Genomic DNA, 11,115 nt, shown 5'->3' on the forward strand with positions numbered 1-11,115 from the left:
GTATAGGCTTTAGCGAGAACAAATGTTGTTGGCATAGATGTTCCGTTTCTTCGGTAAAATCCCACCAATTTTTCTTGTATGTGAGGTCTCTACCGACAACATCATATATATATTAAGCAATTGTTATTTATATAAATGTAAGTTTGAGTGCGTCCAAAAACAAGTATTTCGTGACAACATAATTATATATAAATATATTATATAATGAATAATTATTGTTTATATATTAATGTAAGTCTTAGTGTGTCCGAATAATTCTTTTTTGTGACAGATTCATGGTTGAATGAAGGCATCCTAAGCAAAAATTCTCATACTCTGTCATGTACACTAGGTTAGTTTGATTTAAACATGTAAGTTATTTTATTCTTACTCAAAAATTTAAATAAAACTAACACTAGCTGATGAAAAATAACATGAATCTAACGACTACATTTGCTGTATAATTTCCAACTTTAGACTCCAGTTTAGTCCTCCATTCTTCAAAAGAAGAAGCAAGTCTTGTAATACATTTTATGCTATGTATTCCCACGAACTTCTGGTAAAGCTCTCAGTCACTTTGCTGTAACTTTCTATGAAGCAAAATAATTATCAAACAATCAAAATCAGAAAATCAACCAAAAACATACAGACAATGGGATTCCTATCAGCATCTTGTTTCTAAATATAATTACCATGTTATGTAGGCTTTGAAAGAACTATAATGTATCACAAAAGAGTTAACATAGAATATATACTAGTAAATCTGAAGTTAATCCCTTCAACATTACTAAAAAGAAAACATGCTTTCAATGTAAGCATTGAAAAAAAAGCTCTCAAAGAAAACATGTATTCAATTTAAAAGCAAAAGTTTTCAACTTAAATTAGGGAGGAGATTTGGTAATGTGGTTGTTTGTCATGTGCAGTAGCCATAAGCCAATCAGTAACCATTAGATTAGTGAAGAAAAAAAAACTATTAAAGGAGACAGAGATGACAATTAGTGTATACCTGCAACTAGAGCACCAACTGCCACACAAAATGTTCCAACTTGAAGGAGAAACTTCACTTTGCTAAACTCCACTTTTGCATAAAACAAAACGAAACGAAACCAAAATTTAATTTGTTGCTCTAACTTCTCTCATGATGCAAAACAGATTTCCATTTTCATCTGTTATGCTCTAACTTAACAAATGAGTAAGAACAGGGATATTGCTACACAAATAGGCAACGAAACAATAACAAGGCACAATTGGGACTCAAATTAAAGTTATTCAATAAAAAATGAATAAAAACAAATGAAACATACATCTTGATGAGTTATGAATATAGAGTTTTAGGCTCAACAAGAAGAGCAACCTTTACTTTGTATAAAGTGGCCGACATAGAATCTAGTACGCAATTGATCAACTGCACAAACTTAAGACAACCAAATAAGATGATGCCAAACAATCAATACCACATGTCAAGTTGCAGAAAGCACAATACCACATCACTTGTATGATAGGTTGCTCAAAATAATACAAGAGATAACATACCACATCACTAGTGTATTGATCTTAAAACTTACTTCTGCTAGATCATCTTCTCCAGCAGCTCCATAGTCCAAACAACACAATTGTTTGCCCGAAACGAGCTGCTATTCTAAAAACTTCTGGTTGATTAGGCCAAAACAACTTATAAGTATCACCCTGTAAATAATAATATAACACATTAAAATATTGAGCATAAAGAGAAAAGATGATGAAAAAACACTTGAAAAATCTTTGGTTAGAAGGCAAACTTGAGAAAAAAATGAAACAAAGCAAGCAAATATATTTTTGAAGCCATAAAAAAAGAAAATGTATAAATCACAAACCCTTTAAAGCATCACATGCATCACCAGGATAAAGGACATTTGATTTTGATGAAATCAATTTGAATCGCACTCAACAAAATGTTAGGCTGATATATTTTCTGTGATTATGGTACCTAAAAAACATGGAACATATAAAATTTGAAGCTTATAACATTGTCTATGTTAGCCTAGTTGACATTAAACAAAACTAAATTGGAGAGCTTCTTATAATATAACAGAAAAACTTAAAACTACGAGAACTTCTTATCAATCACAATAGCTACTAATCTATGTATTAGAGTCTTGGACCTTATTATAAAATTCAGAATATATCCACTCAATAAAGTGGCTTGCAACATCATTGCAGTCCTCAAACCCACAAATTTGCAAACACTCCAAATTATATATGATCACTCTTAAAAATAACTGACTATTGAATGAACCAAATTATCAAACACTTTGCACGCAATTATAACAATATAGAGTAACAAACAAAATTGCATAAACCATGCTCAAATCCAATCAAAATTATAAGTATATGTATATATATATATAACATCAATCTCAATATATATTTATATAACACTTGATGGCATAATATTTTTCTCTGAAGGCAAACTACCGTGACTTATCACATGAATTCTACTAGTACCAATAACCCAAATCTGCAAAAATATATTAATATGTCCATAGTTAGAATCTGTTTTTTTTTTTAATTTCTAACAATAAAAAAGATATATAATCTCTATTTAACATACAAAAAATACAAAGACAATGACAAAGTTATACAAAAAAAATACCAATTACCTGTTATTGGCCCGAGAGAGAGAGATAGAGAGAGAGAGAGAGAGAGAGAGAGAGAGAAAGAGAAAGAGAGATGTGGGGAAGACAAACATGTTTGCCCAAAATATGAAGGGAAATTTGAGTTTTTATGCTTAATGAGGGGGTTCTAAATAAAAAAAATGCTAGACATTTAAATCATTTAAAAGAAATGCCAATTCTTTTGATAATACCCAAAATATCCCTCTCATAATTTTTTCATCCACTTCCTCTTCTATCTTCCCTCTCTCTCCCTCAACCCATTCCTCTCAACTCCCTCTCTAGAAAAAAAAAATCCAAGGGTAAGGTAAAAATATAGTAGAAATCAATGTAACAGCAAGTATTTCCACTTAGGACACTAAAATACTACATTTCGAACAGATCTGGGCATGATTTTTGGGTTTTTTTTTGCGATTTTTTTTTTCAGATCTGAAACTTTGAAATTTGCAGAAAATCGACGTGGTTCGATGGTGCTCGATGCCAGCTCGATGGGGCCTTCAAAATCAATATTTTCATGAAAAAATCGATGTTGCTCGATGGTGGTTCAATGGTGGTTTGATGGTGTTCGATGTGATTCTTGCAAGATACGTATTTTTTTACTCGGGTGTTCGTTTGGGGTGATTTTTTTTTATTTTGGGTATTTTTTCAAGATCTACACGTTTGAGATGTGTATATACACATTTGGAAAATATTAATCTTGAAAAAAATGACAAATGCAAAACATACCTCATGTTTAAGATATGTTTTGGTATGTTTTCAAGTTCTAAAATTTGAAAATGTGTATGTGAACATCTTGCATGAGTAGATCTCAAAAAAAATACCCAAAATAAAAAAAATCACCTCAAAAGGACACCCGGGTGAAAAATTATATCACTTACAAGAATTGCATTGAACCACCATCGAGCAACGTCAATTTTTTCATGAAAGTCTTGATTTTGAAGGCCCCATCGAGGTAGCATCGAACACCATCGAGCAACCATCAATTTGGGCATGATTTTTGAGTTATTTTTCATAATTGAAACTCTGAAATATGTAGAAAATTGACTTTTCTCGATTGTTGCTCGATGGTGCTCGATACCAGCTCAATGGGGCCTTCAAAATCAAGATTTTCATGAAAAAAATGACATTGCTCGATGGTGGTTCGATGCAATTCTTGTAAGTGACATAATTTTTCACTCGAGTGTCCTTTTGGGGTGATTTTTTTTTATTTTAGGTATTTTTTTGAGATCTACTCGTTTAAGATGTTCACATACACATTTTCAAAGTTTAGAACTTGAAAATATACCAAAACATATCTTGAACATGAGGTATGTTTTGCATTTATCATTTTTTTTCAAGATTTACATTTCCCAAATGTGTATATATATATCTCAAATGTGTAGATCTTGAAAAAATACCCAAAATAAAAAAAAATACCCCAAACGGACGTCCGAGTGAAAAATTATGTATCATGCAAGAATCGCATCGAACCACCATCGAGCAATATCGATTTTTTCATGAAAAACTTGATTTTGAAGGTCCCATCAAGCAGGCATCAAGCACCATCGAACCATGTTATGCAGATTTCAAAGTTTCAGATCTGAAAAAAAAATCGCAAAAAAAACCCAAAAATCATGTCCAGATGTGTTCGAAATGTAGTATTTTAGTATCTAAGTAAGGAATACTTTGCTCTTACATTGAGTTCTCTTATATTTTACCTTACCCATGAATTTTTTTTTTCTAGATAGAGAGTTGAGAGGAATAGGTTGAGGGAGAGAGAGGGAAGAGAGAAGATGAAGTGGATGGGAAAATTATGGGAATGATATTTTGGGTATTGTCAAAAGATTTGACATTTTTTTGAAATGATTAGAAGACCTAACATTTTTTTTATTTATGACACCTCATTAAGCATAAATACTCAAATTTCCCAATATGAAACCATCACTTTTTACTTTAAAAAAAAAATGTAGACTTACCTGTGCCGAGAGGTTGTGAGCTTGAGAGAGAGAGATGAGAGAGCCTGTGAGTTGCTTAAGATAGACCTGGAAAAAAAATTCATTTATATATATATATATACATGTGCACGCGCGTCGATCCAAGCTTATGAAGAGGAGTTTGAGAAGGTGAGAGAAAGAGGGTTACATAGGGTTTGGGGAATTTCAGGGGAAAATGAAGAAGACGAAGCTGAGGAGTCTGATATATTTGAATCCTGTACCGACAACATGTTGTCGGTAGAAGGTAGTGTTGTCGGTAAAAGAACTAACACACCAAAAAACAAGCGCGCATTCTTCCCGCTTGTGCCAAATATACTATACCGACAATGTTTTTTAACATTGTCGGTAGAAGCGTTATCGGTACAACCTCACATTTTTGTAGTGTCTCCTCATTTTTTCTCTCATCATTTTCTCTTTTTTTTTTCTTGCATCAATTTTCTTCCTCAAAATTGATCTCTTTACTTTCTCTTTTCTTATTTTTCAACACTTTGTCTTTGACATTATTTTATCTTATTATTTATTACAAACGTTTAATAAATTTTTCTCTTTGTAAATATATTTATTAATTTTTTATCTAAGATTTATTTAAAAAAACTAAAATATAATTTTTAGAAAACATTAATCAAACACGTGTTGTTTTTTTAAAATTACAAAAATTATTTTCTGTTCTCATTACTGAAAACATAATTTTGAAAACACAATACCAAACTAACCCTAAAGTTGTTTTGTTTTCTAAATGAAATTTCGTTTTACTATAAAACATTATTCTACTTAATAAGTTTACATACGGAATCACATGAACTTTTTATTTAGAAAGTAAAGTTTAAAGACGTATTCTATTATAATAATATGCTTATTGAGTGTCAATAATTAATTATTCTTAAACTCCACCATAGGGATTCAAAACAAAATTCTTGTCTCTTGTATCAACCAACCAAATTTAGAAAGTGAATATATAAATATATACATACTATTAAGAGTGATGATTTTTTTTTTTAACAATATTAAGAGTGATGATTACACACAAGGGAACACTTAAAATCGTTCCTATGAGAATAATTCTCATTGGTTCCTGCCTTAGGACATACTTCTCCACGATTCAAGGCTATATATATAAAATATAAGATAAGAAATGACCCTATTCTATTTCCTACAAAGTAGCCATTACACAAGATTATTTCATGGCAATCCATAGTAAAAGATCTCATCTTTTGATGAATATTAGAACTTGTCACACTTTTTCTCGTCCAAGTCCCCCTAATCCCTATTGAAAGAAGAAGAAGAAAAAAAGTAGACAAATCTTATTGAGATTGAAAAGAGGCTTAGCTAGAAAGACATGGATCAAAAGTTTGAAAAAGTGGTCAATTTTCAATTTTCATGAACATGGGCAACCAGAAATGTCGCCTCTTGATTCGTTACCTCTCTTACTAATACATTAATTATTTTTTTTCCCTTTCTTTCTTCAAGAGAACAAAAAAAAAAAAAATCCCACAAAAACCATAACCACAAGCTATACTTATCTTCAACACTGACACCAAGAATTTTAATACCCCCAAAGACTCCTTCTAAACAACAAGCATATAGTAAATAAGATTGAATAAAGCTCCGTTTCATATATTTTTAAAGAAAATAACTCTTAATAAGCTAAAATAGTAGTGATTAGAAGCAATGTCTAGTAGTAGTAGTACTACCAATGGAGTTGCTCTTTCTCTTCTTCTCTTTTTGTTCTCATCATCTTTGGTTTTACAAAGCTGGCAAGTTCTAGCGTCTCCAGCCCAAGAACAGACCATCAAACGACTTGATCCACTGCGTCATTTCAAGTACTTCAATGGAGTTTACGATGTTAGAAACAAGCATTACTGGGCTGTACGTTTCTATTTCTTCACAGTACTCTTCATTTATTTTTTGTTTTAATGTTTTCCAAATATACATATATGTCACATCACATTCATTCATAGTATGTAATAATGCAGATTTTGTAGCTTTGGGGTCTAAAGAAATTGAAATAATAAGACAAATTTAAAGAACAATAGAATAGATAATTATTAATTTGGTTTGTCTTAATATTTTATTTTTATTTACTTTTCTCATATTTTTTCAGTCTACGGCATTTACAGGAGTTCATGGATATGCAATTGCAGGAGTGTGGTTAGTGTTTGGAATTGGCATAGGAATTTTCATGAGTGTTAAGCACAGGAGCATAAACAATTGGCCAATCAAAGACTTATTGGATAATCACTATCTTCTAACCTTCTTGATGGTCCTTTTCTTTACCATTCTTGCCATGTAAGTCCATTAATTCTCATCATGTATAATAAATGATCATATATATATATATATATATTTATATATTAAACTGATATTGTTTATATATATATATATATATGTATATATATGTTTGGGGATATTTGAAGAGGGGCATCGAGTTTGGTGCTCTTGGCAAACCAGAGCTCTATGAAGAGAATGGAAAATTTAAAGGGAACCATATTGAGCGTAGGAGGAGAGGTTAGAAGGAGCCTAAAACATGTAATGAAAGCAATGACACATATGCAATATCTTTTGGTGCCGTACGATCCAAGTATGGCTTCAACTTTAAACACCACAACTCATCGATTAGGGAATGAGTCAAGAATCGTCCAAAATTTTGTTGACAAGAATGGCCGCTCCATTGAACGAGCTATTAAGATTTCGTACGTCTTTTTTATTGTTATCATTTATTTAAGATTCTTCGCGTGACATAATTAATGAGTTAAGAAAAAGCGAACAATACTAGTTAATTGATCTTGTATGAGAATTAATAATATTATATGCTTTGATTTCACTAATTGTTCTTTTACTTACTTTGTAGCTATGTTGCACATATTGTGGTTGTGACAACCAACTTGGTCTTAATCACTACAGCATTAGGTAATTTCAACATTTGCTTATGCTATTTTTTAGTTACCCAATAATTAATTTTGATTTAAAAATAAAAAAGAGACTGAAACTGATAACATGGTTAGACTAATGGATTGCTGCTTTGGCTAATCAGTTCTCATCCTGCTTCATTGGTACCCAGCATTTGTCTTGTAAGTTCTAATATTATATATTTTATATATATGTGTACAAATTTTATTTATTTATTCCCTTCCCTTCTAATTTTGTTATTATTTAAGTAATGAATAACCCTTGTCTCTTGACATTATGACGACCAGCTTAATTTTTCTGTGCTGGATATCAACAACACTAATCTGGGTTTTGACTGGCTTTGATTTCTTCCTTCACACGTGGGTGCTTCTACATACATAAAATTTCAAAATTAATACACAAATATATGTCTATTTACTTTGTTATGCATATATATCTAAATTATTAATTATTAATTTCTGCATGTACAGCCTTGCAGAAGATACATGTTATGCTTTCAAAGATTTTGAATTAAACCCACAAAAGAGTAGTCTAAGCACAATGCTACCATGCATGGATTCATCTTACTCGAATAAAATGATGGTTGAAATAGGATTCATAGTACATACTTTTATAATTCAGGTATTACACATAACATAACATAATTATTTATACAATTTTTTTGTCACATACAATAACACTAATTATGTTTTATTTATATCGGTTACTTTTTTCTTTTTGGCAGTTGAATTCTAAAATACCAGACTACTATAAATTGCTTGGATTTGATGGTGGAGTACAAAACGACTACTTATCCGGATTTGTAACTATTTGTAACCCTTTTAATGGAGCTCCTAACTACAGTTACATCCCAGAAAGTTGCCCAAAAAACGCCATTCCAATTGGTCACATTCCACATGTACTATCACCCATCAATATAGTTATATTAATAATTTCGTACAATGGTTCTAATTAATGATATAATAATATTAAGTAATTAATGTTGTTTTTACAGGTTCTTGCAAGCTTCACTTGTTATGAAAACGACAACGAAAGATGCCAAAGAGATGGGAAATTTGTGAGCGAAGAAATCTACAACATGGCCTCAGCTTACAGTCGTTCTACTCAAGATATACTAAACGTATATCCAGACCTGCAAAGCCTGACTGAGTGCAGATTAGTAAAGGACAAGTTTAGTTATGTCGTTTTGCATGAATGTGTGCCGTTTCGAGTGGCGGTTCGGTTACTCTGGCTGTCGATGTTGTCGCTTTCCGTAATCATGGTCGTTTTGGTTCTGATTTGGGTCACCAAAGCTATTCAAGACAAGGGTAGACGCTTCTCATTGTGCTCTGTAATCCCTCAACCTCGACCGCGAGACATCATACACAGATTATAGTTTTTAAGAAAAATAAATATAGGATTTTAAATTTGTTCAAACATTTTTTCTCTTTTTTTTTGTTAATGTTTTGAATAATCAAAGTGGGAATTAAAATGTCAAAGCAGCAGTCCATGGCTGTCGTAAGACAGAAGTAGAGCCATGGAGATTACAATTGTAAAAGAAATTAATAATGCTAATGAGAATAATTCTACTTTGGTATCAATGATTTTAATTATGTGCTATAATTATCCTACCTTTGTTTTCAATAGATACCCAATTTTTTTTTTAGGAATAGAGACCACAATTAATATGATATATCTACATGTATATAAAGCTGGCTTTCTAAGTCATAAGGTAGCATTCTAAGCTTTCTCCATTCCACATTATCAATTTTTTTTAATTCTTTTCATTTTTAAATTATTCGTATATTTTGGGTAATTTCGCTCTTTAGTAAGGGTGAACATCGGACGAGTTTTGCAGGTTTCAAATTTAGCAAAATAGCTACCAAAACCCGTCCGAATATACACGGATTTGCTATGTGTTCGGATTCCGAATTTCGGATAAGCTCGGACAGATTTCAGATTTTACACAATTTGAGCATCACGCCCTATTTTAATAGAAAATTACCATTTTAACTCATAGAGGTGTTGGACCTCTTAACTTTTTTGCACTAAAATAATATGAGAAATCTACAAAAATGCACTAAAAGTTAAAAAAAATCTGAAAAATACGTTGCATTACAAAAATACGGAAATTTTAGATAAAACCATGGAATGGCAAAATTGTAAATACTGAGTGGCAAAATCATAAATAAAAGCTGTAAAATACATTTTTTTGTGAACAACATTTACAAACTAGTAAATACCTGTTACAAACTTGTAAATATCTGTTACGTGTTTGTAAATAATATTTACAAAATCCGTTATAGAATTGTAGATTTTTTTTGTTTTTTTGTAGATAAAACTTACAAAGAAATTTGTAACTAAATTTTTTATTTTTGTAACAATAGTTTACAAATCTAGTTTTACAACTAAGAAAGATATTTTTGTAACTAATATTTACGAAAATATTTTATAGTTAAGAAATCATAAACAAAATATATATAAAAATATTATATTTTTCTATATTATTACAATATTGTACCAAAAAATTACATGAATCATCATATTTATGCTATACAACTTAAAAATACAAATTTAAGATATTCATTATTTATAAAACACTTTATTGAATGTAATGGTGAAATACAATATTTTTTTTAAACAAGTTTTACATTTTTGTAACAACAATTTACAAAACTAATTTCACAACTAAAAAGTTTATTTTTGTAACTCACATTTACATAATTATTTATAAATTTATTTAACATGATTATTACAAAGATTTACAAAACTAATTTTTTAACTTTAAATATATTTTTGTAACAAAACTTGAAACTTGGATTATATTATGATTTTGGTTTAACATTGAGTATTGAGACTTGACTAGCTATGATTTAAAAAATATATATAATATTTTTATAAAGAATAATAATATTGTGATATTATCTTTAACTATATATTGTAACATATAGTTATTAATATTAATTTTAATTAACAACATATTGTAACTTGTATAAATATTTATTTTAATATTAATAAATACATTCTTTTTAGATAAAAATAAATTAATCTACTTTATTGAATATAGTAGCTATCACTTTTATTATTATATTATTTGTTAAGCTTGAATTTTAATTAAAAATGGACACAAAAAGACAAAAAAAAAAATTAAGAATATTATATATTTATATATACATATATACTAATATTCAAATATTGAAAATCAATAAAAACCCCGTCAAGATGTGTTTATATTCAATTATTATATGTCATATAAATAATTTAATTCTATCACAATATAAAAGAAAATAGAATAAAAGATTTATAGTTGATTGGAAAACGTACCACTGTTTGCATATAAACCAACCGTATTTTAGTAATTATTTTGAATTACCGTATAAATCAAACTTTTTTTTAAATTACCGTATTATTTGTAATTTTCCCTATAATATAATACAATTAAAACTAAAAATTATTTTTTTACCATTTAAAACAAAAGAGGTGTTGGACCTCTTTCTAGCGGTTAGTTATCACATTAAAATTGTGGAATTAAGATATTCAGTTTAAATTCTTAATTAAATTCCAAACCACAAACTTATAATAAAATAAATCCAAACTTATCAAGTAATAAAAATTCCAAAAAAGAA

General features: G+C 29.6%; 1 protein-coding gene and 1 long non-coding RNA gene across 3 annotated transcripts; one reads left to right on the plus strand and one right to left on the minus strand.

The window, feature by feature from the left end:
* Positions 1–228: 228 nt before the first annotated feature.
* LOC133777724 (uncharacterized) lies at positions 229–2,407 on the minus strand. Its single transcript, XR_009868786.1, has 5 exons — positions 1,833–2,407; positions 1,545–1,665; positions 1,284–1,384; positions 986–1,057; positions 229–569 (listed from the first exon to the last, which is right to left on the minus strand). It is a non-coding gene; the product is annotated as an uncharacterized LOC133777724 (long non-coding RNA).
* A 3,693-nt stretch (positions 2,408–6,100) lies between these two features.
* On the plus strand, positions 6,101–9,080 carry LOC133777727 (uncharacterized). 2 transcript variants are annotated; one of them, XM_062217451.1, is made up of 9 exons: positions 6,101–6,469; positions 6,705–6,889; positions 7,018–7,293; positions 7,452–7,510; positions 7,635–7,671; positions 7,798–7,869; positions 7,981–8,131; positions 8,235–8,408; positions 8,505–9,080. In XM_062217451.1, the coding sequence occupies exons 1-9, from the start codon at positions 6,272–6,274 to the stop codon at positions 8,883–8,885; spliced, it is 1,533 nt and encodes a 510-aa protein (XP_062073435.1). In that variant the 5' UTR covers positions 6,101–6,271; the 3' UTR covers positions 8,886–9,080. The 2 variants fall into 2 exon arrangements, with proteins under 2 accessions (XP_062073435.1, XP_062073444.1); XM_062217460.1 differs by having other exon boundaries at positions 6,339–6,469; positions 6,721–6,889; positions 8,505–9,079.
* Positions 9,081–11,115: the final 2,035 nt, after the last annotated feature.

This window comes from Humulus lupulus, chromosome 1 (assembly GCF_963169125.1).
Source record: "Humulus lupulus chromosome 1, drHumLupu1.1, whole genome shotgun sequence".
NCBI classification, from domain to species: Eukaryota; Viridiplantae; Streptophyta; class Magnoliopsida; order Rosales; family Cannabaceae; genus Humulus; species Humulus lupulus.